This window comes from Astatotilapia calliptera, chromosome 5 (assembly GCF_964374335.1).
Source record: "Astatotilapia calliptera chromosome 5, fAstCal68.1, whole genome shotgun sequence".
NCBI classification, from domain to species: Eukaryota; Metazoa; Chordata; class Actinopteri; order Cichliformes; family Cichlidae; genus Astatotilapia; species Astatotilapia calliptera.
Genome location: NC_137426.1, coordinates 15,326,981 through 15,354,194, shown reverse-complemented (window position 1 = coordinate 15,354,194; position 27,214 = coordinate 15,326,981). Strand labels below are relative to the sequence as shown.

Below are 27,214 nucleotides of genomic sequence, written 5' to 3'. Positions count from 1 at the left end.
CTCACGGCATACAACCCTGAGAATGTCCAACAAAAAGCAGACTCCTGGTCACGCTCCTGACCTGCAAACTCTTCAAACTGAAAACTGCCTTTTGGTATCGGGCTCATAGCGGCAGACCCAGCTCTGATCAGCACTGATGATCCTCACCGTGAAAGGTTCAGTTTGACAGAGAGGTTTCTGCCTGCTGTCAGTTTGACGTCTGCAGTGAAAGATTTCCAGGAAGCAACTTTTAAAGGGGAATCGGACAAATTCAGATTAAATGTTTTGTTTTCTTTTTTTATTTCTTTTGACTGACTCTACTAGTTACTCTGCAGAATCCAATATTTATGATCTAATCATTTATATTTTAATTAAATATATTGTTTTTATAATGTCTGTAGATGTCTGATTTTTATCTTCAGTAAACAATGCTAAAACTTGGCATGGAAGAGTACTTGGAATTAAAAATGTATAATAATAATGTTTTTTTCCTAACAATCATTTTAAATAAGCATTTTAATTAATAAACTCACTTTTTGTCAATAAAAGTAAATCGGCTTGGTGGCTATAACTGGATGAAGTCTAGTTCTTACGTAATTTGGGATACATCAGCTTTTTCTGGTAAGAATGGCTCCTTTGTTCTCCACATGTCCATCTTCCTCTGTTTTTTTTAAAGCTCTTTGGGAATCATCTGGTTGGAGGGAAAACACTATTTTGTACCTGTTGTCTCTGGCTTTTTTCACATATTCAACAAAACAAATGGGAACAAATTTTGTGCTTTTGCAGCAGGTTACCAGTAGCAAAGTGCCTAAAGATACAATTTAAAATCAGTTCTTTGCTGCGTTGTCTTTTATGTGTTGACACATCACTGATTCATCCTTTGAGTTTGGTGCCTTTTTATGTTTGAATGATTCGTAGGTCAGTGTCAAGTGACTTAACAAACAAAACAAAAAATTCCTGTGAGACTGTTTAGGTATAACGACTGGACTGAAAATGAGCGAAAAGAGAGCGTTGTCAAAATAAAAACTTTGAAACACCTTCAAAAAGCCTGGAGAGATATTGCTGGAGACTACTTTAAAAGAATCTGGCTCCTTGGAAGCAAAATATAAAGATACATTGAAACATTTCTGAATGCTCTATACCTTTTGTCTCCCACCAGGAGCAGTATGTTTTCATCCACGATGCTTTAATGGAGGCTATCCTGAGCAGAGAGACGGAGGTGCCCGCCTGGCAGCTTCACAGCTATGTCAACAGCGTCCTTACACCCAACTCAACAGGCCGCACACGGCTGGAGAAGCAGTTCAGGGTTAGTAAGCGCGCAAGTCTAACTAGTCGCGTTAGACGAGCTGTCTGCGTCAGCAGTGGCTCCATCAGCTGCATTTGAGGTGGTCTTTGACTCAGAAGCTTGTTAGCAACACGCAGGCGGCTTTCCACTCGCAGACAGAAATAAATTGAGAGCGTCTCTGATGTTGATGCTAATAAAGTCATGTCTGTCACCCCTGCCGCCTTATGCAAAGCTTGATGAATGTTTCATTAAGCTCCTGCTCTTTCAACATCAGGAGAGACAAACTAATTGCTCCCACATAATGTCACTTCCTCCTGAGATTCACATGCTTGTTATTAATGTGAAAGACTTGCTGTTAATTTTGGGGTTTAAACAGTGTTATATCTTAGTTTTTATGTGTTTGATTTTAATTTACAGCGACTCTCCGGACTAAAATCTAATTTTGCCTTCTCTCTCGCCAGCTGCTGACTCAGTGCAACACACGCTTTGTGGAGTGCTTCAGCGCCCACAAAGACTGCAACAAGGAAAAGAACCGCAATTCCTCAGTGGTTCCCTGTGAGTATTTACAACAGCATACTTGACATGGAGCCGAGGCTTCGGCGAACCAAGGTCATGTCGAACAAGCTCTCGGCAAGAACGTGTTTAAATAATCTTCCACGAATCGTATCAATCTTGTGTTGGTTAATTTTGTAAATGAAAGGAAATGAGAATTGGACTCAGATTTGCTTATGGCAGATTTTGCAGCCTCTCTTTATTCATATTTCCAACATTAAAATCGGTTGCCGTAGTCCTATAAGTTAATCTTTCCATGCCTTGGTGAAACCCTGATGATGGAAAAGGAGGTCCTTGTTGCTATAGCAACAGTCGGGACTGGTAATAAATGTGTGCATTATCAGTCAGTGCAATATTACAGAGGCCGGGGTTCTGATTCAAAATGTGTTTTTCTATCTCTGCCTCTCAACAGCGGAGCGAGCAAGGGTTGGACTCGCCACTCTGCCTGGCATGAAAGGAACAGATTACATTAATGCATCCTACATAATGGTACAGTGTGATAGCTCCTGAGAGATTTTTTTTTGTTTTGTTTGTTTACTCTTTGTCATTGTGGGGTTTTTTGTGTTTTGGGGTGGTCTTTTTTTGAAGAATTTTATTGACTGATGTTTCCTGTCTTGCAATTGTTTGACAGGGACAGTGCTGAGTGTCTGAGAAAATAGCTATAAATGAACCAGAGTTAGAGCTATAGACTAGTTTGTAGCTGTGTCCCTGGCTAGTTTTGAAAGAGCGATCTATATTTAAATGACAATGATGGTGATTGTGATGTGGAGGTTACAAGTAGGTCCATAATTTGTTGAGCAGAGACATGAATTTTATAGTTCTACCTCACAAAACCACCACATTGTCTTTACTATGTGATCGGTTCTGCAGCATTTGGCTGAATCTGAGCAGAGTATAGCCCTGAACATGTCACATTTCATCCTGCTGCTTCTGTCAGCAGTCACATCATCAATAAGAACTAGGGACTGAGTTCCATTTCCAGCCATACATGCCCATGCCATTAACATTGCCTCCACCCTGTTTGACAGATGACGTGTCATGCTTGTTTCTCTCCTTCTCCGTATTCCTGTCTCGTCATCATGCTGGTACATTAGTCTCGGTTCATCGGTCTGAAGTCTTTGTTTCAGAGTTCTTTTAAATGTTTCCCGACAAAGTCTGATCTGCTCTTCTCGTTCCTGAGCGTAACCAGTGGTTTGCACCATGTCGTAAACCCTCTGTATTTACATTCATGAAAGCGTCTCCTGATTGTTTATTTCAAATTACAAGGAAAAACTGCAAAACTACATTGAATCTGCTTCAGATGTTATGTCTTCTTCATTTGTCGTGAAATTACAAAGCTTCACCTGGACATGAAATGTGGTCGTCAGTCAATTCTTTACTAAATTTTGGATCTCTTGTATTAAAATGCCTGGAATTCTTAAACATTTAATTCGAAATTTAATTTCAACTGAACTCAAATCTGCATTTCATTCACATTTCAGTTGTTTGATTTAAAATCACCTGTGGTGGTGTACAGAGGCAAAATTACTTTTTCCACAAATTATGGACCTAACTACGTTTAAGGTTTTTTTTTAGTGTGGGAAATATTTCATATGCATGAGTGCTGTGGCCTTGAGAAAAACTAAAAGCTCACTGTCTGTCATTTCAGGGCTACTACAGGAGCAATGAGTTCATCATTACCCAGCATCCTTTGCCTCATACCACCACAGACTTCTGGAGAATGATTTGGGACCATAACGCTCAAATTATTGTCATGTTGCCCGACAACCACGGCCTGGTAAGTAATGGAGGAAGAATATACAATTTTTCTCTGAAGTTTCTTATTTGTCTGTCCCGCAGTTTCTGATGGACGTGCGCCGTTTGTACGTGAACATTTAGAATGAAAATGAATCATTAGTGAAAAAGTAAATACCAGGTTTCTTTCATGGTTTCCCTGCAGGCTGAGGATGAATTTGTTTACTGGCCGAGTCGCGAAGAGGCCATGAACTGCATCGCCTTCACTGTCACACTCATCAGTAAGGACAGACTGTGCCTCTCCAACGAGGAGCAGATCATCATCCATGACTTCATTCTAGAGGCCACACAGGTAGCTGCTCCTCTGCCTCATTACATCAGTGTTGGGTTATTATTACATGACGCATCACGTCAGGAGTTCATCATCTTTATTACATTTTATTTCAGTGGGGAAATGCTGTAATGTGTAGAATCCTAATTAAACATGTCATGGGTGTGCGCTCTTCTTCTCCAACAGGACGATTACGTTCTGGAGGTGAGGCATTTCCAGTGCCCTAAATGGCCAAACCCTGATGCCCCTCTCAGCAGCACCTTCGAGCTCATTAGTGTCATCAAGGAGGAAGCCATGACTCGAGATGGCCCCACTATTGTGCATGATGAGTATGTTTATATTTACCTTTATGGCTTTTGTGATGAGAAAAGACTAAATAATCTTTGGGTTAAGGTTCAAGTTAAGTTAATCTAAATGTGAAGAGTTCAGAAGGGAAGGTCTCCTCAGATGTTAACTTAATTTTTGGTAGATGTGGTGACATTGTAGGGTCTTCACGAGTGGGATACAGATGGAGTGCTTTCCATGGCTTGGGCTTTGAAAAATCCTTAAGTGTGTGCACTTGGAGGATAAACCAAAACGCCAGAAGTGTTTTTAGTAACCAGGCAACCAAAACGTTTTCCATGTTCCCAGCTGATGTCTTTCCTCCAGACGTCTGTACAAATACTTAGCTGCTGTTGGTAACAGCAGCGCCTATCAGAATAGTTCTCATTGCACAATGTCCTCACAATGAAAAATAAATCTGTTTGCTCCCTGTAGTTGTCAAAGAGCAAAAAAATAGCCCCAGTGTTCCCCCACTCATTTATATACTAGGTGTGAACATGATGGGATGCTTATGACTGACAAGGGAAGCTGTATGCAGCCAGGTTTTTGCTTTCTTTGATTCAGTGCAGTGATGATTTTTTTTTCTTTATAAATTAACTTGTTGTGAGTCTTGCAGAAAGACACCCAGTAGTATTAGAGGTCAGTGGGAAACACATCTTATTGCCCAATTAATTTAATTTGCTTACAACTTTGCCTTTAAATTGGCACTGTACCTTTTATTTTATATTAATTAATTTGACGTTTTTCTCACTTTTACTTATTCAGTTATTTACAGTGGTGGCAAATGTAGTTGTGACCTCCATCAGTGCTTTCTATATGCAACTGCATGCATGACTCTTAACTGGTAATGTTAAACCATTCAATCAAACATTATGCAGTTCAACTGGATTCTAGTGCAGAGACTGCCGAGGCATTGTGATTCAAGTGTACTCGCTGACAGCCCTTTCTCTCAGTGTCCGATAACCTTGAGTGATACTGTGTTGTGACATGTCAGTCTTTAGAGCACACAATGAAGATCACAATGATCTAACCTCAGTTTAAGAGTGATATAAGCACAAGGAACTATTCAATGTGAAAGGGACATGGCAAAGTGAAACCGTTAACTTTGGGGGAGGGAGGAAGAACCTTTCCGATGTCTTTGACTAGTATGCATGTGCAGGGCAAAAATAACAATTTATGACACTTAATAATTTTGCCATGCCTAATTAACCCTTTGGTATGAGTTTGTGGTCACAAGCGCTACATTCAAGTCTTCCTTAATAGAACATGATGTTCATTTTGTCCCAATTAGAGTTGAATAAGTAAGAAAGCAAAGTTTACTTTTAGGCCTGGCAACATTTTACTTGATAAGTTGCTGCAGAACGAACGTGTAGTGTTTGCGGTTTAAAAAAACAAACAAAACCAAAACAGTAGTCCAGAAACCAGCAGTGACTATGCATAACGTCAGCAGCTTATTTGTAGTAGCTGTATTCAAGCTATAAAGCGACATACAAGAAATTAGCCCTACATATGCAGTCATTAAGGCGATAACACAAAAATAGGAAAACAGCCAGCAGAGCTGATTCTGGGTATCTCCTCTCAGGTATGGAGCAGTGTCAGCAGGAATGCTCTGTGCCCTCACCACGCTGTCCCAGCAGCTGGAGAACGAGGGTGTTGTCGACATCTATCAGGTGGCTAAGATGATCAATCTCATGAGGCCAGGAGTCTTCACTGACATAGTAAGTTCACACTGTGGTAAAACATCGAGTGCCTAAAATTTTGTGTTACAATTGTCAAATATTTTTATCATTTTTTTTTCCTTTAACAAGCATGTCAAACACCTTTGAAGTTGAAGTGGATTGTCTGCTTGCACAGTGCTTTACTGTGTAGTCTACTGTCACCATTTTCCATAAAACCCAACTAAAAACGAGTATCTGCTCCGAATGGGCCTCTGAATTAATGCTAAATGTTGCTCTGTATCTGCCGGAAGTATAAATAGATTTGGATTGGGTTGCTAACACCTTTTGCATATCAACTTCATTAGCTTGCGATTGACATTGTTGCGTTTACAGCTTGTTCTGCTGCCCCCAAGTGGCCAGAAAGTCAATTAATACTGCCTTAAGCTGCATTTACTGCTGCATTGATTATTTTCTTGTCAACAGCAGGCAGAAAAACAGGCTGGCAGATACACAAATTGCCAGGTGTCTTCACATCAAGCACACTTTTCATTCAGCAGAGATGGAGCTCCATTAGTATTCTTGGCTTTGTCCAGTTTTCCTTAAGCTCTGTTTTCTTCACCAATTCCTGACAAAATGTCTTTGGCTTTAGCTGCTAAATGCCTCATGGTGTTCACCATCTAGTATAATTTTTTTTAAAGCTTTCTATGGTATGTGGTGAGAATTCATAAATGGATCATTTGGGCAAAAAGGCTGGCGAACTGGATGTTTCTACTTTTTAGGTGACTCACTGCAAAAGTTACTTTCATTCATCTGTTTGTAACAGAAACGTCCTTTGATGGTGGTACCTAGAGACATGCTTGTGATTATATTAAAAAAATTAAGTGATCTTTAGAGTGAACTTGGTGCCTATTTTTGTGTTTGTGTGCACAGGAGCAGTACCAGTACCTTTACAAAGCCATGCTCAGCCTGGTCAGTAACCGAGAGTGTGGCCTGAGCCCCATGCACATGGACACTAATGGGGCGGTGGTGATCGCAGACGAGTCGGACCCCGCAGAGAGCATGGAGTCGCTCGTCTGAGGACATTCTTACAGGCACTTAATTTGTAAAAATCCGAGAACATTTCTGAGGCCTTTTTGCCAGACTATTGATTAAAATGAATAACCTTATTACTTTTTATACTGATAAAAGTTTTTTGATATTTATGTTTTTGTCCTTTATTTCTTGTCTTAAATGTTATCCTGCTGAGCGTTTGCACCTGTTTTAATTTGACACGAGGAATAAGCAGCTCTGTCCAGTTTGCACTATACTATCAGTGTTACTGCCTAAAATCCAGTGAGCAAAAGTATGACATCATTAAATCCTGGCATCGCGAGGAAACTCGGATCTTGGACCGCGCTGAGACAAACGCGAGGCACGAAGGCCGGGATGCGCTGAAGCGATCCGCTTCCTGATTGTCTCGGAACAAAACTTCACTTCATTTTACAAGCATGAATTATGTCACTTTATCACTTCAGTCAGACTAACTGTTTTGAGGCTCCGCTCCACAGGGGTGAAGCTTTTTATCTCGTGAGAGACTCACACCTGCCTATATATTATTTCCCCAGTATCTCACTGCTGTCTTGTAAAATGTACCTATGGCTTATTTTGTTAAAGTGTGTTACAACATCTAATGTGAACATTTATTGCTTTTTACAGGGATTTATATTGTTATATTGTTAAATTGTTTTGTAATATATATAAATATATCTATAAATATTATATCCCTAATAGCCAGCCAATGATTGTTTTTTTTGTTTTGTTTTTTCCTTATTTGTCCACCTGCCTTGGTGTAAACTTACTTTTTTTTTCTTTTTTTTAAATAAATGGAGATCTGTAGCTTGTCATGTATTGCCTACAAATCTCCAGCTGTGTTTTTCTTTTCTTTCTTTTTTTTTTTTCTTTTTTTCCAGCATTTCTTTGAGCTTTTCTAACCCAAGCGGTCCAAGCTCAGCTGTTAAACATCTGTACCAACAAAATGTAATTGCTCTACATCATTTTTTTTTCTCCATGTGTTTTTGCAATGCAGTGGATGTAACGAGAATTTATTTTTGACGCTGATCAACACCAAAATTGAATAAATGAATAAATAAAATTCACGTCAAAGTGAAAACAACTGGCAGCGGATTAGTCTTCAACATTTAAAAATCCAAATCCCACATTTTTCTGCACAAACGTTCAAGGACTTCAAGGCCACATTCACAGAGGGATCTTTGGCAGCATGTAGAAGTTGGTTGGGTTGAGTCATTTGAGGATATGTGCACATCAGTTTTGTGGATAAAGATACTGCAGTTTTGTTGTCCTTTATAATCCTGCCAAGCTGATGTGAGGAAACTGCCAGTTTTTCAAGACTTAATCTGGACTCTCTCTCTCTCTCTCTCTCTACATATATATATATATATATATATATATATATATATATATATATATATAGATAGATAGAGATATAGATAGATAGAGATATAGATAGATAGATAGATAGAGATATAGATAGATATATAAATAAATAAATCAAAATAAAATATGGTGCATGCCTGAGCTTGAGATGTGGAGGTGAGCCTTACAAGCATAAGGTTTGTGGAAGCCCTTCACAGAAAGTAGGCAGAGAGACTTTGAGACAGGAGCTAAAAGAGGATAAACTGAGGCTGTTTTAAACTGTGAATCATTCAAGGCTGCTCCATTAGAGTGCCACAATAAAAAAGATGAAGCAGGAAATGAGTAGAAATTGCTCTCAATTAAGGAAATTCATGCTTTATAGTTCATTGTTTTACCCAATTTTACCACAGAGGAGAATCCCCGCCAGGCGTCCTGGTGAAGATGTTATTCAGTGCCTTGTTCAGATGTTTTTGGGTTTTGTTTTGTTTTTTGGGGTTTTTTTTGGATAGTTATCTTCGATAGTTATCTTTGTTCGTAATGAAGTTATTGCAGGAAAATGGAACTAGGACTTGGACTTCATGGGACTGAAATTGCTCAATGTACTGTCATCACAAAGTGGATTAACTTACGGAAGGATGGACTATTTAGATTTTATTAAAAGGGGTGAATGTGTTTGCAAATTAATCGATCTGAATCTACATTCATATAAAGACATATTGATATGGGTCATTTTTCTCCCGCTGTTGATCAGTGTCAAAAAAAATTATGTTACTTCCATTTAAAATTGTAAACAAACACTGAAAAAAGTCAAATTAGGTGAAATCTTTCTGTGGGGGGGGAGGTGATGCTTTATTTGTAACCAAAGATGTGGTCCCGCTTTGGAACATGTTATTGGTTTTATCCTGAGATCTATTAAACCAGATAGAATTTGAAATCCATATTGTTAAATCTCGCAGATTTCCCCTGTGGAAAGTGTGAACTTATCCTTTGAGCATGTTTCACTTCTAGCCTCAAACTCGCCTTCCACAAGCTCAAGATCAAAGACTTGTGTGACGAGGTTTCAAATTCCGACTGTAAATTGTATTTTATTGGAATTTACTGCGTTAGTTTGGAACTGTAATTATAACCCATTTTCAACCCTTAACATTCCTCTCTTGGTTGTGTTTTCTGAGATCGATTTTATTTGTTTTTTAATTCAATTTGATTTTTTTAACATGTATATTTTTTAAATTCATCTGATAACATCTATTTCCTTTCCACCCGGGAGTTTGCTAAATCCATTGAAACCCCTCTGACATTTGGAGAAACATCAAAACTCCACAGCGAAACTTTTTTTCATTTTTAAATTTTCACCTCGTGTTGGTGTGTGTGTGAGTGTGAATGCCAGCATCTTTCTCTGCTCACATTTGAAACACAAGTGCTGTAGCTTCACGCATTTACTTAAAAAGGAAAAAAAAAATCTGTAACCTTTGTGATCATAGAAGTTTATATTTTCATACAAATATTTGGTTTGTACAGAGGACCTGTAACAGATTGTACTTTTGTGAAAACACCTCAGCAAAACTCCAACAAACGAAGCTGCCCTCCTGAGATCCGCCATGACGATTTAGATCAGATATCAGATATGTTGGTCTCGGATCACTTCAGCTACGCTGGTCATTAACTCTAATCTGTAACTTACGAAAATTCAAAAAAAAAAAAAAAAAGGTTTTGTCAGTCACATTACGTGTTTATATGACAGTATCATAGTTATTCCTATGATGCTATTATATACCATATTATAATATACTGTCATTTAGGTAAATTGTATTGCTCTGCATTGAATAAAGTCTGGCTTTGGGTGCACTGCATCCTTGTATTACATGAAGTATGGAAAATAAAATAAGGAACCTGCTCTCTATGTCGCCCCCTGCTGTCACACTCTCGCCGAACAACAGTGGTGGAAGAAGTACGCACAATCCTGTGTGTTAATATATGCAAGTGATTTGCTCATTTAAATCTTTATACACTGCCGTGTCAACCTATCACATCCTCTAATTCATATTTATACTCATGATGAAATGACTGTAAAATCCTAATACATCGAGTAACCCGAGCTATGAAATAAATGTGGTGGACTGAAATATTTCCCTGTGAAATGTAGTGGAGTAGACATATGAAGTGGCATAAAATTGAAAATCCGAATGAGCTGAAATGGCACCATAGGTTCATTTTCCCCTAATGCCGCACTTTATTTTGGCAGAAATTGGCACTGTTAAAAGTATTGTAAATTAGGGGTGGGTTTGAGTCCGCCTCGGGCTCTTTTCTCTACTCTTTCTCTCTTTCGTTTTGCTCTCCATCTGAACTGTCACTATATAAAAGGTTAAAATGGATAAATACGTGCTAGGAAAAAAATAGGCATAATTAACTTTTAGCAGTCCACACGCTCAATTTAGTCCTGTATGAATGTACAAACTGCAATACAGAGGGGAAAAACATATATTACAGAATCTAAAGATCACGGATATCCTCATACTCAAAACTACTAAATGTTGTTACTTTGCACCAGGAACTCTTTGTGTTCAGTGTTGACGGTTGTGTCCCAGGTACATCTTAGGAAACATGACAGGTGATGCACATGTACAGTAATTTTTATTTAGAGGCCACAGCTCTTGCATATTACAACTGTTGGCTTTCATAAGGCAAAAGCAAGAATGAATCCACCAGCTAATTCACACAGAAAACAGAAAGCATTTGGGGAGGGTGGGAACCCACGGGCATGCAGCAATGGCTCAGAATGCAATGTACAGCATTTTATATTTATATATATTTATATAATATATACAAAACAACAGTGAGACCCAAACAAATGCCAGACATCTCATTCTACACAATTACAGAACAAAGACGGACCAACTTTTTTTTTTTAATAAAAAAAATTCTTTTTGCTCTTTTTCCTTGTAAAAGTGCAACTCAATTAAAATAGAACCTGTTTCAAGGCCTTTTAATGTTGAAATAAAAATAGAATCTCCCGAGTTATCAAAATGGAGCTATGAGAATATTGCATCTCTAGAATACCCACTCGAAGTTCAAGATTCCTGTTGAACCATGTCTAATTCGTAATTGAGATGAGATCACATAGCATTGACACATGATAAAAAATGCAGGTCTAGACTTACTGTCGATGTTAAGAACAGTGAGTAGACGACGGTTTATCTGTAACAGCCGTAAACAAATACAGAGGTTTTATTTTCAGTTCGAAGCAGTTGGCATTCACTTAAAAACAGACGAGACAAAGAAAAGGGTCCACACACTCATCATCACGACAATGTACCATTAATGAATGTAGAATACGACAAAGAAGCGCCATATAGGATTGCATTGGACAGGGACACACCTATTAATCTCACTCAACATTGTCAAACAAATGGTTCTCCATATTGCTTAGTAACACATAGAAATGAATTTAGAAATGAATGAATCCAAGATAGGTGCTATCTTTATCATGACACAGCTAAACTGCCAATCATGGTTATTTTTTTTAAAACATTTTTATTTTGATTTTCTTCAGTATAAGTACTATTTTTATAGTTAATAGTTCCTTCATAGGCATTTCGAGCTGACAAAGAGGTCCTAGAGTGGCTATCTGAGTTGGTACATGCATCGGTAACCAGGCTAAAGTCAAAAGTGTGAAAGGGAGGGGGTCGGGGTGAGGGAGGGTCCTAGAGGGAGGCCGGGGCTGAAGTCTCGGTGTCTAGTCGTCCTCTTCGTCCTCCTCGTCGCTGTCCTTCATGGAGATGCCTTGCATGCCTCCTTCCCTCACCGAAGCAGCGGCCTCCTCCATGGTCAGCCTGTTGCGCACCGTGTCGTACATCTTACTGTTCAGGGTGGAGTCAAGGACACCCTGCAGGCGGAAGTCCCGGTACTTTTTCTGCATGAAGACAAATATATATGTCACGTGACACGCTTCCTGCTGTGTCTACTACAAAAGAAAGTTGACATGAGATACATGGAAGTCAGAGAAATAGTGAAACCATGGGCCAGCTTTTGGATCTTAAAGGACCACGTAAGCTGCAGGAGTCCAAAACCCATCCATGTGAACCCACGGTGCTCTAAGATAGACCAAGTTAGGATTTGTAGACAAAAAAAAGTTTCCAGTTTATCAACACCTTACCTTTGTAATCCTGATGAGGATTTTTAACTGGTAGACGTGGAGCTGCTGATCCATGCGTTCAGTGAGCCAGGTCCCCAGCAGGTTCATGGTGGCAGTGTACCATTGCTGAAACACAAACACAACACTCTCCAGCAAAACACACACCCACACACATACTAAAGACACCATGACAGAAAGCTAACCTTTAAGACGCAGGTATAAAACCAGAACTAAACATGTACATTTCATAATAACATCAGCATTCAGTCACTCGGATTGAAGCTCAGTACAAAGTCTGTATCGCACTTCACAAGAAACCCATTCTTGCATGAGTCAGAACGAGCAAATAATGCAAGTTAAGAGGTTTTCGAAAAAGGGGAAATCATGTTCAAAATAAATAAAATCTCACGAGCCACAGAAGTATTACAAGCTACAGAACATGGACGTGCTTCAACTGTTTCTTTTGATCGTAGATTAAAAGATATAATACTCCAACTTCTACATGTCAGATCGCCTCATCTCTTCATCGCGTGCTTTTAACTCGGAGTTCCGGACAGCATTAAATATAAATCACTGAGCCGATATCAAAGTTAAACTTTGGAAGTTAACGCTGGTGCACTGAAGTGGTGACAACTTCAAACTGTATGGTAAAACATTAGACTTGCTACATTTCTCAAACATTTCTCTCACTTTTTGGGGGTCTCTAATTTGGATGAAAAGATCAAAACTGGTGCAACGTCTCTAGGTAGGATAGCACAACGAATGGGAACGGTGAAACAGCTAGTCTGGCTTTAACAATAGGTAAGTACAATCAAAAAGCTCAAACATAATTAACATGCTTTTTAGGTCTGAGTAAGAGAAACTGCACAATGTTAGTGCAAAACTTATCTTAGCATAAAACATGAAGCAATAAACTGTCTCCTTGCTTTGACTTCATCCATAAGAAATATTCAATTATTGTCATACTAAGAGCTAAAAGTAAAAGCAGACCTTACTGAGCTGTGTGCCAAAAACTCAGGATCCACACTGCTCTAAACACTCGGTGTCATGATGTTAAAAGTGAGGAGATATAGTCAATTTGGTCGTCTCAGACACAGATGTGGCTGTGAGCACAGAGTCTCTACCCACCTTATGTCTGTGAGGGGCAACCAATCAGAAGAAAACTGGCTTCAAGGGAGGGTAAAGGGAGCCAAGACAGCTTGTTTTTAGACAGTGGGTGAATTGAGCGGCTCCACCAAGGGCCATTAAACAACAGAAGATGATTATTCTGAGCAGTAAACCATGAAAAGCTACAGTAACAATATCCAAGAATTAAAATATCATTTTGAAATGAGCAAAATAGGTTCCCTGTCATAGAAATATGCACTCGGGTCATTTTACTAAACAACGGACTTATAAGCTTATCCCAGTGGTCAATAAGACACACAAAAAACAGAAGAGCTTCTTTGGTGTCAAATCCCCCAACGACACTTCGCACTAAACCAACAGATGGAATCAAATTAAATTCTATGTAATGTTTACTAAAGTAAATGGAAACTGCTTGAATTTCATTTAGTGATCCCAACACACTCAAGGACACAAACAGACACACGTTTACCTTTTACACAAGGAAACTGCATTTATAGCGCTACGAAGAGATGGAAGGAGCAAGTTTATGGAATTTCCCTGAGTGCACTGATATTACAGCGACTTGAAGGAATTAATTAAAAAGAGGGAAGTCATAACGCATTGAAAAATGTATCTGTCTTGAACTGCAATTACCTTTTCAACTTCTAAAAAATGTTCAAGTCGATATTTTGTAGCAGCTGCATGGCCCATCAATTACTGAAGGCAATTACTAAGCCTTTATTTATAATTTATTCAAGTGGAAACGCAGTGCTGCGTTTGAAATGCCCTACACTGTGGATAGAAAACTACTATGGGGAATTGAAATTATAGTTTTGACACGGGTACATTAGCAAAAGAAAAATAGAATGAGAGTGAGTAAATGGTTTGCAGGCAGGGAGCAGCGGTGCTGTTTTCTTGTACCTTTTTCGCTCTCGTTTCCTTGGGGTGGCAATTTTCCAGACTGCACCAAAGTTACAAGAGAACAGCACCCATGTTTGATAGAAACGGGCGTCATACCTCCAAAAAAGGTCAACTTTAAACTTGTGAGTAGGCAGGAACGCAGAGAAGCTTTACAAGGCCCGAATTAGAGGTGGAAGGAGTTAGCTTAGTTGGTGTGTTTTTCGTTTTTAGGTTGAGGTTTATTGAGATCAGGATTAGGTGAATGGTTGAAAGGTTTGAACTTGCAGATGCCTGTCCACTTCACAGTCGAGTTGAGCGTGCAGTGCATGCAGACTTCGCGGGTGGGTGGGTGGGTGAGTGGCTGAGTACGTGCTAAGGACGACTGCTCTATGTGCAAATGAGGCAGAACTCTGAGGAGGGTCATGCTAGAAGATGTACACAGGAAGATTATTTGACTCTAAAATCATGCCAACCAACATAATGTGATAAAACAAGGCAACGCAACGCTAGAGATAAGTGCCACTTTTTGACTAGAGGAGGCAGCAGGAATGAAGTTAATCAGAAAACAGGAGATTAAAAGGATTGAAATAAATCAGCGTAAGAAAGAGAGATAAAGTAGAGCCTATGCAGCGTCTAGGAACGACTTCCACATGCATGCAAATGAATGAATGGAAATGCATTCAAATCAAAAGGAAAAAAACATTGACGGCTTCGAACTTGCTAAAACTGAAACACTCACAGCTCAAAACAAAACAAAAAAAAGTCAATTTCAACACAACGGTGCTGACTAGGATCTCAGTTGGGCACTCTGGGGCCACACGGGGGACACAAGGGGGTAAAAAGCTCCACAGTAGAAAAAATTAAGGACACACGGAGACAGGGGAGCCAGTGTGGACCTCAAAGACAAAAGCAAAACCCACTTCACAACAGCATCACTCCTGGCTCCAAATAAAAAAGAAGATTAAAAAAAAAAGTCATATTCATCTGGCACAAAAATAGAAAACCATTGTCTGTCAGACATAAAAACGTGACGTCACTGCCTCACAGAAAGAACTGAGAATCTGTCAGACACACAAAGCAATCACACGCCTGTGGAGACACAGGTCTTTACAAACAGGTTCTAAATGACATGAAGCAGACACATCACAGCATTATGTGTTGTTTGAATCACACATGGAGGACACATTTATGTCAATGTATCCCATTAGGATTATGTTTGGTAAGACAGTGCTCTCTTCCCCCTGTAACACACTGGTTCCCAACAATTCACATCCAAGTCATGCCTTTTTATGAACCCTCATTAGACCTTATACTTTTTTAACCTGCATCATGTTTTCTTCTTAGGTTGCTTTCATTAATGTTTCAAATCCCTGGAGGCAATGGAAACAGCCGTGTGGAAGTTCAGCTGCAGTTTAGCAGCGTGGGAGTTACATAAAACTGACTAAAAATGGCTCGGACCTCAGAATACTAACAATAGAAAGCTAAAGTAGATCTATTAATGCCCCCAGAGCATAAAAGTGCAAACCTGGTCCGAGCAGGTGGAAGTCATTCATCATCTGTTCTCATCAATTGTGTAAAAACAACAATAGAAAAGGGAGAAGGCGTTTGTGCTGTTTTTAGGACTATATTTATATTTGAAAAAGCTTAGTCTTTTGTGCTTTGTCCGGTTTGTTGTTTGTCATGTCTCGTTGCCCTTCGTTTCTCTTTCCCCTCACCCCAATTGTTCGCAGCAGATGGCTGCCCCTCCCTGAGCCTGGCCCTGCTGGAGGTTTGCTTGTGTTAAAAGAGAATTTTTTTTTTATTGTTGTGTTTTTTGCCACTACTATCGCCAAGTGCTTCCTCGCAGAGGATCAGTGGGTTTCTTTGTACATCGATGTAGGGTCTTTACTTTTATATAAAGAGCCTTGTGCTGACTACTGCTGTGATTTGGTGATACATAAATAAGCATGAATTGAATTCATTTTTATTAAAAGATAAAGCGATCTGTAATTGCCTATTAAAGTATTAATGAGTCAAACATGCATTGTTTCCCAATACCTTCGACTCCCGAACTCTGTTTTTTATTCAGTTTTAGCTTTTTTTTTCAAAGCATGTTTTCATTTTGTGTTCATTTTATTCCCCTTTTTACTTTCTCCTGGGGGATGCTTTGAATTGCAATGTTTATTTAAAAGGTGTTACAAAGATAAATTTGCACTTTAGGACTGAAAAGTCTGTTGCAGGTTATCATTTTTACTACCAGTGCATCTATTTTCATCTTTCTCTTGCATTTTATCTAAATGATGAAATTTGGTTTATGCTTACACTGCTGTTCACTCACCTCAGTCTAAGTTGCGCAACAGACTGCTCGGGGTGTAATTAAAAAAAGGGGGGTGTGATGTCTCCTTTCTGTTCATATTTATCATCATCGTCATGACTGATCGCATTTTCCTTGGGTGGTTGGGAACCACTGTTCTAACAGATCAAGGGTATTTGCCATGTCAGCCTCTCAGATTGACCCAGGCCCGTCCAGCAGTGCATCATTCACCCAGCGTTTTCATTTCACACACAGAAACGGCACAGGTGCTTCACTGTGGACTGACGACAAAAGGACTGAGTGGGTTTTTATTTTCATTCAGGAGGCTGACATGTTTTGTGTGGAAAGCATCTGAAAGCAGAGGACAGTGGTGACTTAAAAAATACAAGAACTTGGTGTCCTGGCGTATGATCAGTATGGACAGTTCTGTTCTTTCCACAGAGAGCACTGCTTTAGATAATCCTTTCTGAGGATGCTTTTATGGACTCTTTGGTAAGTAAAAGTTTGATTTTTTAATACACAAAGGCCCAAAAGCACTGTGGCAATGCACACCAGAATGCAGAGGGCAGCTGAGATTCGGAAAGAAAAGAGACAGAGAGACAGAAAAGTCGAGAAGGGATCAGAAAAGCCTCTTCTTCCAGGCAGAAATACATTTCCTGGTCTCAAAATGGGACTTATCCCTCTCTGCCCTGTTGTTTTGCCACATTTTGGAAGGCCCCTCCCTTTTTGTGAGGAGGAGACGGCATCTTACTTACATCAAATAACCTTTCTATATACACCTCCTCATTGACCTTATCACGAAGCATATCCTGAGAGTGGCGCACAAAGGTCACGTAGCCGTCAGCTACATCCATTCCAGGTTTCTATAAGAACAGACAAAGAATAGGGTCACGACTCAGGAGAAGAGCAAACAAGCGGCTGTACCAATAATTACTGTCTTCAAAAAGGTAGAACAAAATCACTCAGATGATATTTTGTTCAGCTCTAAATGCTCACAAACAAAACAGGAAAGTCGGAGGCTGTTAAACTTACAGGTACATCCACATATTTTGAAGCAGCTTTCACCTGAAAGTCGAAACAAAACCGTCAAACAGTGGCTGAAAGGTGAAATGTTAATTATCGTCAGATTCATTAGGGCTTGGAATATTTTACTATTAAAGATACAAAACTAGAGTTCTTTTACCCTTTTTTAACCCCCCATGAGACAAAAAAAAGCAGGCTTTCAGGAAATACATTCAGTTTTTCAGAATATAAAGTGAATTTTTTTAAAGAATACTTTCAAGAAAAATAAACTGAGGGACTGAAGAAAGAAAAATCTTACCGTGAATGAAAGGAATGAAGAAAAGAGAGTGCCTTCATCATATCTGGAAATTTTGGCCAGCACTCCCTCCAATATGGCAACAAACTGAAAAACGAGAGGAATCATGAACAATCTAATAATCATATTTTAAAAAAGTCAAGTTAAATTTTTTTCTACTATTGTTATCAAAGTAAGCTGATATGAAGCTGCACCTTTGCAACCAGAAGCTGAATCATGTCCCTCACACTCTCCTCAATCAGCTCGTCTATCTGGGAGTGGAACTGTTTCTGTGGAAAGCAGAAGAATTTCCAACAAAAGTATTCACGTCAGCAAATTAAAAGCACAAAGCCTCATTGTCCAACATGCAATCATTGCCCCAGATGAAGTTTTTACCTCTTGGCCCATCTCCATAGCACACAATTTTGCTGATTGGTCCTTGGCGTCCACCATCACGTTGAACATGGTGCATAATGTTGGAGAGATGCGGAAATCTGTGGACTTGCTGCTCTTTGCCAGCTTGGACTCAAATGCCATCCTGGTGCTGCAGTGCAAATTAAAAATGATACACTCTAAAATGAAAATGTGCTGCAGATGTTCATTATGCAGAAAACAAACTCTTTGCATTTTGGAGCTTTTGTGTCTCTCGCAGTTTGTCATCATCTCCCGCACAGTCACACAAATACACACCGTTTGACACAGTTCTCGATCATGTTGCTCGACATGAGCTTGATGCGGCTCTCGAGGTGTTTGGCAAACTCCTCCTCAGGCCAGTGCAGGTCCCTGATGAAAGTCTGGAGGGCGTCCAGCTTCCAGAAGAGGTCCTCCGATGTCCCGGAGCCATTACTGCCATTGACCCAAACACACATACACAGGTCAGAAGACAAATGTCAACCTGTTACCTGGGGGGGGGGGATTAAAGGTTTGGAGGGGGTGGGGGTTGTAGTGGCAGGAGCAGAGGTGGATGCTGTGCCGCTACACTTTTTTTTTTTTAACACAATTTTGCTCTGGCCATATACTGACTGGTCCACCTACGTGTCTCCTTTCCTGTTTGTTCAGGAGTTTCTGGACAGTCAGTTTATGGGCGAAAAAGGAGCGGGAAGGGTTTACTGTAACAGATCAATAACCATGCTACAGAGTATGATTATTGACTGGTATGTGAAGTGGCCACATGCAGGTAAAGTCACTGCAGATACAGTAGCTAATCACACAAAGGAGTAGGGAATGGAGGAAGTGAGGGAGGGCGTGCAAAAAAAAGAAAGAAAAAAAAAAGGCATTTATAGTCAGTGTCCAAAAAACATTTTAAAAAAATCTCCAAATTGGCTTCACTCATCACAGGCCCTCTCTCAACATCCATGTCCCCAGGCTGGTGGGACCCCTGGAAGGATTATCAAACAAACCATGCAGACCTTTTTAGCCATCCTGAGTAGAGCTGATTGGGAAAAGTGTTACATTTAGAGTGAGGAAGGAAAGGAGATAAAAACAGAGGCGGAGAGGTTTGAACTCCTGCCTCTAAGCCTCTACACTTTATCATCTCCACTCCGAACCGCTCTGTCTGCCCTCCCAATCAGACTACTAGCAGGTGGTCAAGGTCAGAGATGAACCTACGGCCATGTACAATCTACAATTCGCTAAGCATCACTAGAGCAAATGTTTGTGGACAACAACTCTGGGGAGATACACATTTTGTACAATGGAGATCTTGATGTTTCAAATGGGGAACATTTTCTGCACGGTAGAACTCCAATAGCCTTAGAACTACTTTTTTTTTTTTTTTTTGCTTGATTCGTTTTTTTTTTTTCAGCCTGTATCTCCACACCTCAGCTCAACAGCATGCATGTTGAGACAAATGAGAGCATTACAGCCTCTCATTTTAGAAAGCACGTCCCCATCTACTCTAACACCTCTCAGTGACCTTGGCATGAACATGAACAGCAATAAGTGGCAAGTATTCACAGGAGAAAACCGATTCAGATTTTGTTGAATTTAAATGTCAGTTTCGACTTCATTTACATTTTTTGCTACAATTTCAAAATTTGGCAAATCTTTTTTAATTGTCCTTACTCATGGGCATCTTCATACCAAGTTATCACTGCTTTCTCAGTAAATCTAAAGTGAACTAGTTGAATACACACTCAGAGTCATATATAGCAGCCATCCATGACGGGGTAGAAAAGCTAGGCATTTGTGGAAGGTTAACTGATAGTCCTGCTACTGGCACTGGCAGATTTGGTACTTTGGGAATTTGGAGGTTCACATTTGGTAGATTCACATTGGGCAGATTACTTGTTAAACTCCTGCAGAAAAGACAGACAAAAAGAAAAAAAAAGAATCCATAACAGTGGCGTGGGAGCTGCAGAAAGCAATGTAACACTCATCATAAAAGTAAAATCTGAAAATATGTGAAGACTGGAACAAAGAGTAACGCACATAAAAGGGACGGTAACTGTCAAAGACTCACATTTTACAAAAATACTCAAGAGTAAAGAGAGCTGGACACACACATAAAGTATTAAATGCAGCGATAGAGACAAGCAAAGTAATACCGAAAACCCAAAAAATGAACACGAATAAAGACCAAGAAAATACAGGTTACCTTAATACACTTTAAATATAATCTTTGCAATGAAAGGAAAATGTGAAAGCAGACATATTAAAGCCACAACAAATAAAGTAGCAACATAACACACTGGAGGCAAATTTTTTTCTGGTAACATGTCAAAGCACACGTCATGAATGTTAGTTCACACACAGAACAACAGGGATACTATGTTTTGCCCTGACCCCAATGTGTCGGCGAGAATTGGTGAGACATACATTAATCAAGCACTATTTTCAGACTAGAAAAACCAATTTCTTCTACAGGATAAAGAGGTTGCTCAGCCCACACTTGGCTCGTTCTTTAAAAGTGAAGCTACAGGAAGCTTGGATGAACATTACAGCTGCGCTACCAGATTTTTCAGCCTCCACACAGTCAGTCAGTCTGTCATCTGCATAAAAAAGCTTTGCATCTCCAGCCATCCTACAGCCTAGCTATAAAGACGGAAGCTCCTTACTTTACAGGCTCCCAGGACTCTCTCTCAAAGCCCTTGTGAATTGATTGTGCGATGGAGGACTCCATCAGATCCACATATCTAACCACCAGAGGAGCATACAGATCTTGAAGATGTTTGTGAAACTTTCCATTGCACAGATGATCTATGAGGGGGGAAAAAAGCGTGTTACAAAAGGATATCATACTTTTTTTTTTTTTTTAGATGAAAATACCTGAAGGTAGCTGAAACATAAAGATGGGCCAACTGCATGAACTTACAATCTGTCCGGAGGAAGTCATTGAGCAGCTGGAAAAGGGGAAAGCTGTCCCAGCTCTCAGGTGACTGGATCTCCAGAGCGGCATCCATGTCGATGGCGTAGAGGGCCAGGAAGTTTTCTGCATGTTCCACCATAAGGTCTGTCCACCATGCAAATGCCTAGAGACACAGCAGGAGGGAAAGCAAACAGGTGAACAAGTCCTCTTGTTAAAAGATGAGAGGGAAAGGAGGGAATAATAAACACTACTGGACAGTATCGCTCTTAAAAGGAAATACCACTGGGTTGATGCATGTTTGGTGTGTTGAGAGAATAGTTTGGCATTTCGGCAAATATCCTTACCCTTTCTTGCTGGGACTTGATTTTTCATACGTTGGATGTAACACTTGAATATGAAGCTAAAGTCAGAAGCTGGTTGGGTTTACTTAGTTTAAACACTTGAAACAGAGGGAAGCAGCTAGACTACCAGGGTCTCACAGCACAGGGTAAGAGGCAGGGCACACTCCTGGTTTTTAAGTGGGCTTTTTGTATTACCTACACTAATTGGCAGGTCACACAGTATTCATATGCACAAGTTTGCTAGCATCACTGTATAACCTAGCGCTTCTCTTTCTCAACCAAGCATTGATGATACATTTCCTGTTATAGTAGAAAACATATAAAGCCGAATGCACCACAGACCACCCTCTCAAATGATTTCAGTAATTGCAAAACCTGCCTGTAGCTATTTGCATTTGTTTATCTGTGATCTGGTTAGCATTTTAAAATTGAGTGTAAACAGAGTTGCCAGAAGACTGATTTACTACCTTTGAGCAGTCCAGCTGCTTCTCTCTGTTACAGGTGTCCATTAGACGTCCCCTGTTATTTAATTTGAGAAGATATTTGGTTATATTTGTGGATACCGAATGACTTTTCCGTGCCGTGTGTGAATTCTGTAATTGCCGGGTATTTCCTTTCAAATGAACAGAAATTCTATCACAGCTGTCAGCTTGTGTGCTTGTGTATGTTTTCCATGGCATACAACTAGATCAAATCCACAGCTCTTCCTAATTGGTACATGAATTCAAATCCAGATTATACTTGGGAGAAGATTTGCACAGTGGGGTTGCATCTTTGTGCCTTCTATTCATGACAGTATCTTTACATCTAGGGTGCTCTTCTCATGCAAACGTGGATCTCCCTGCATGCTTTTCTCTCCAGCTGAGAGATGAGGGGGTCCACCATTCACATCACCAACAAACCCATAGCCCACTAGATGTGAATGTGTCTCATGCACATCACTGTCTAGACACACCAAAGACTGCAGCATACAGCATCTCTAGTGTTGGAGTGTGTCTGTTCCAATTAGTTAAGTAGGTGTCTGAGATTCAGCGGATCGTTTTTCTAGCACAGTCAGGACTTTCTCACCCTTTGACAGCAGAGGTACAGTAGTTGCTTTGCTGGCAGTCTTGGCTTGGCTTATTTGCTTATCATTCAGACTAACATATTGCCAAGTTCAATTAATGAAGCTGAATTTTTCCAAGTTATGCTGCATGCTCTACTTTACTGCTGTTTATTGTTAATCGACCACCTTATTTAACCACCACAGCAGCAGTCAGAACCGTACTTACCTTCCTACTTACCTGTCCACTTCAAACGTTTAAAAATCATGATAGCTCTAATGTCAGAAACACAGGCAGCAAACAAGGCTCTTCTCCATCGCATTCAAGGATATATACTCTTATATCAGCTAAAGGGGAGGACAGTAAATAGCTTCCAACAGGGAAGGGGAAAGGCTCAAAGGTCACCAGGCAGAGTAGCCTCCAACCTTTGTTAGTGGTTAAGGAACACATACAGGACCCTGAGAAATCTACGGCAGACCCACTGTTCAGCCAAAACAAACTCTAGTGCTGTATCAGTGCAACCATGTCAAGGGACCAGTCTTAAAGGGGGTGTAGTTTGCTTAGGGGAGAGATGTAGAATCATCTACTGGACATGCACAGAGCATTACGGGAGTTTCTCATTCAACTTGACTACATACCTCTTTTCCCTGCTTGGGCAGTCACCAATCATATGACAGTGAGAATACAGGAAGATGTTCAGAACAATAATGTATTTTTGAAGCATTTCTTTGTTAGGGTTTGTAAACTGAGAATAGACAGCAGAGAGGGATGGAAGAGGAGAAGCTGGAGAAGTAATGCTTAAACAGGTGCGGACTGTGAAATTAACTGCTGGATGGAGGGGAAACAAATGTTTATGGAGGATCAAACTTCAAAGGTTCACATGGAGCATACTTTAGGAAATTTACTGGTTCAGCATGCTAGGATAGAAAGGAAACCTCTTTATGGCCCGATGAACATGCTTTATGATAACAATTATGTTGTGCAAGCTAAAGTGTTTTTTTAAAAATTTATATTTAAACAGATTTGCTCTCACTTCTGTGCCTACAAACCCACCCACTGAGTTCATTCTCTGTCTAGAAACGTGCTTCTTGCCATAGTGGCGCACATGCCATACAGGAGGGTCGTGATGGGGACTGAAGAGGAAAAAAAGAAAAAAAAATACTGTACCGATTGATCTCCAGAACTTGTGACTGCCGCCTGTCAAGCATATTCAGAGAGATACAGTAAATCTGCTTTATCTGTATATTCTAAGATCACATTTGGATCACCTTCAGATCTACACAGCTGCACATGTTCATCATGCTTTCCATCAGCTTGATGTCTAAAGTCGCCAACACGATGGAATAAGGAAGCTAGATGGATTTTTAAAAGGAGATGCCTTCCTTGAATATTGGTTCAGCTTGTTCTCATTCCCAGAGTGCCAAATACTACCATTCTGTCAAAAGCTGTTAATATATTGAGATATGCGCAAGGTGTTGACTGGTGATGACACTCGTATCACAGTTAAACCCACTGGGTAAGTGCAATTTGTCAGTGTGCACAGTTGTAAAGGGGCAAAATCCAAAGTGAGATCTCTTCCTACTTCTAACCGAGTCGATTTTTATGCCTAAATGCTTAAAATTAGTTAGTGAAAAACAAGCAAAACAAAGCACAAAGCGCAAATGGCTCACAAACCAAAGTGATTTGCTCCACAAAGACTCCTCCAATCACTTAATGCCAAATTGGTTTCTTTAAAGGAGGATCTGTGGAGGTGTCCTGTATTGCTAGAGCTCGTGTGTCACGGCACATTTGACAAAGAAGAACTTTTGCATATATCTGCAAACATATATAGCAGAATTAGACAGGACAGCAGTGTTTGACACCCTGGGATGAGAACATGTCCATTAGCTTGTAGTGCTAAACCAAAGCCATACAGATCTAAAGGTAAAACAGTAGCAAAGACTGTGTTTAAGTAAAAAGTTAACTAATGTCAATTTCACCATTTTATTTGGGACAAAAATATGCTAAATGTCAAAACAGCAGTATATCTTTGTTGACTCCATTGGAATAAACTGGTGAAATTAAGACTGACTGAGTTGTTACAGTTTATGCTACCTTATACCTCCACTCCACTCCATTTCACTGGGATGTATTATACTTGTGACTCCACTAGATTTATTCAACACACATCTTTTCTTTAAGACTATATTTATTCACATAAAATCCTATTTGAACTTACAACTTAGAATGCTCTGTTTATATTTAAACCCATACATGTCAGTTTTTTAGGCTTTTGAACCTTTTTGAAATACTTCACATGTGGCTATGTGAATTCCCATCTAAACCTCTCAGGTTTCATTTACATGGCTTTCACGATTCCCCCAAGAAAAAGCAAAAACATTATCTGATTTAAATGTGGTGATCTCTCCTTGAAGGCTTTTTACCTGTGCACCTCTGGAAAGCCTTTCACCGCAAATCTCAAACTTGCACTTTTGTGTCAAACTACCTCAACCTGTCGAGACTCATTACTGAGCTGGCTTTTCAGTACAACCCAGAGAAGAAAAAACAGTTTTCAGTGGAAGAGCCAACAGACAACAAGACTGAAGGTGGCTCATCGGGTGAGGAGCAGGACCAAGAGCAGGGCTAGACTGGTAAACTGGCATACCGGGCATTTTCCTAGTGGGCCGACTCACTTTTGGACCAATGGGGCAACTAAAAGACCGCTGCACACTGGCCCCACAAGCACTGACAGCAGCCCATTCATTCAGCTTCATTACTGCCACTGTATTGCCCAATAAAATGTCTTAACTACCAAGCCCGCCTCTACATTCGCCCAAGTAGCTTAGTGTTGATGAGGTAGCGAAAAAGTGGAGCTGAAATGCTGAGACAGAAAAATAGAAATAAATGCAGCAAAATTAACCGACATGTTAGCTGTCGGGGCTGCTGCACCGTCAACTCCTCCTCGTAAAAAAGTGCACGAGGAGGGACCACAGCGAGGGAGACGCCTGGACCAAATATGCCAGGGCCGATTTTGTGTCCCAGTCCAGCCCTGAGCAGGAGTATGCTTCCTTTTTAAAAATTCACCAGCTTTGAATTCATCCCTCAGAATTTAAATGTTAATGCTTTCGATTGTTGCTCCCCGCTAAGCCAGCTTGCCAGACTTAGGTCCCTGTAACTCTGGCCTCTTCCACAAAATGCAATTCAAGCTAAAGGCTTTTGACCATTTTGACACAATGGTGGACTGCAAGGGAGCAATCTAAACATGCCGGTGCCTAAAGCGTACAAGGAGACGGCGCTGGAGAAGATAACAGCCATATTTAAATCAGGTAATGTTTTTGTTTTTCATTGGTAGAGTCACAAAACACACTACAATACAGACTATGGCAGTTTAGTATTATTGATAAAAGCATCTAATTGAATTTCACAAAGATCAGTTTTCTTGGGAACAATGTGTTTTACTTACTACTTTAAATTCAGTGTAAGGCCTGAGGTTTATTATAAGTGATCTTGTTGTGTGTGACCAAAGGGAAGCAGCGCAGTAGAAGCCATGAAAATGCGCATTAACTTGTTTCACCTTGTGTTTTTTCTTCTAGCCAAACATCTATACTGGAGTATCCTCAACATAATACTATCGTTTTAACAACTTATGTAAAACTAATGCACTGTCATCACAGCAAAAAAGATGCCATTGTACCATTTCTGTCTAATTTACAGTCTACCCTCAAACATGGCCCTCTGATTCCATGTGGCGATGGTCCGTTGAACACCAATTAGAGCTTTCCGAAATTAAATTAATCTTTGAAAGTTTTTTCCTTTTTTTTTTAGTTACCCATAGATGAAAGCAGCTTTATTTATAGAGGATTGATAATAAGGCTAGCTCCCTGCTGTGGGGCAAGTGAGATAAGAGTGAGAGCATAGAGGGAAAGTGCTTTGAGGAGGAGAGGAGGAGAGGGTTCTCACTCACCTCCGCATGGTGTTCCTGGTTCTGCTGGAGGACCTCTATGACTAACTCCGCCAGGCGAATTGTTTCCTCCAGCTTTTTGGCAGGCGTGACTAAGCGGCCTACGTTCTCTGAGACAAAAGGATGAGGGTGAGGGATGAGTGGTTAGTCAAGCACAGAGGATTCCAGGGGGATTTTTATGACTATTCAAAAGATTTTTTTTTTCTGTTTATATTTTTGACCGTTTAATAAAAGTATAAACACAGCACTTACGCTGTGATGTTTACCTACCATACCCCCCATAACAAGTAAAGCGTGTTCTTATTTACTGTGTATGCATTTTGGGCTGCATGACATAAAGCAACAGAGTTGATGCATTTATGGGATAATCAGACTCATGTTGGAGGAGTATCAGACACAGGAATAGAGGCGCTGAGATGGAGGTGCAATGCAGCATTGAAAACATGCATATTGTGTAGCGGTACTGAATAAGCCATCTGTATAAGGAGCTGTCTCATGGCCAAAAATACTCTGTGAACACGCACAGTAAAAATTATTCATTCCTTCTCTTTGAAGTTATCTGATTGGATGAGATTATTAATT

At 40.0% G+C, this 27,214-nt stretch overlaps 2 protein-coding genes across 13 annotated transcripts in view; one reads left to right on the top strand and one right to left on the bottom strand.

The window, feature by feature from the left end:
- The window catches only part of LOC113022260 (receptor-type tyrosine-protein phosphatase gamma-like), a 112,139-nt gene extending 104,130 nt beyond the window's left edge, over nucleotides 1–8,009 (top strand). Inside the window, exons 22-29 of the mRNA XM_026167464.2 lie at nucleotides 1,139–1,285; nucleotides 1,726–1,819; nucleotides 2,229–2,305; nucleotides 3,465–3,593; nucleotides 3,756–3,902; nucleotides 4,068–4,210; nucleotides 5,785–5,920; nucleotides 6,791–8,009. Coding sequence (XP_026023249.2) covers nucleotides 1,139–1,285; nucleotides 1,726–1,819; nucleotides 2,229–2,305; nucleotides 3,465–3,593; nucleotides 3,756–3,902; nucleotides 4,068–4,210; nucleotides 5,785–5,920; nucleotides 6,791–6,937 — 1,020 coding nt within the window. The 3' untranslated portion in view covers nucleotides 6,938–8,009. The remainder of the gene's footprint in view (nucleotides 1–1,138; nucleotides 1,286–1,725; nucleotides 1,820–2,228; nucleotides 2,306–3,464; nucleotides 3,594–3,755; nucleotides 3,903–4,067; nucleotides 4,211–5,784; nucleotides 5,921–6,790) is intronic.
- A 2,875-nt stretch (nucleotides 8,010–10,884) lies between these two features.
- The window catches only part of cadpsb (Ca2+-dependent activator protein for secretion b), a 66,543-nt gene continuing 50,213 nt past the window's right edge, over nucleotides 10,885–27,214 (bottom strand). For 4 of the 12 annotated variants that reach the window (XM_080301715.1, XM_080301717.1, XM_080301719.1 and 1 more), the window contains 13 exons: nucleotides 26,636–26,742; nucleotides 23,860–23,889; nucleotides 21,315–21,471; nucleotides 21,058–21,199; nucleotides 20,137–20,298; nucleotides 18,692–18,847; nucleotides 18,398–18,545; nucleotides 18,217–18,291; nucleotides 18,026–18,109; nucleotides 17,737–17,769; nucleotides 17,460–17,567; nucleotides 12,426–12,530; nucleotides 10,885–12,182 (listed from right to left, as the gene is read on the bottom strand). In XM_080301715.1, coding sequence (XP_080157841.1) covers nucleotides 12,006–12,182; nucleotides 12,426–12,530; nucleotides 17,460–17,567; nucleotides 17,737–17,769; nucleotides 18,026–18,109; nucleotides 18,217–18,291; nucleotides 18,398–18,545; nucleotides 18,692–18,847; nucleotides 20,137–20,298; nucleotides 21,058–21,199; nucleotides 21,315–21,471; nucleotides 23,860–23,889; nucleotides 26,636–26,742 — 1,484 coding nt within the window. In that variant the 3' untranslated portion in view covers nucleotides 10,885–12,005. The remainder of the gene's footprint in view (nucleotides 12,183–12,425; nucleotides 12,531–17,459; nucleotides 17,568–17,736; nucleotides 17,770–18,025; nucleotides 18,110–18,216; nucleotides 18,292–18,397; nucleotides 18,546–18,691; nucleotides 18,848–20,136; nucleotides 20,299–21,057; nucleotides 21,200–21,314; nucleotides 21,472–23,859; nucleotides 23,890–26,635; nucleotides 26,743–27,214) is intronic. The other 8 variants (XM_080301716.1, XM_080301718.1, XM_080301721.1 and 5 more) reach the window with 3 other exon arrangements.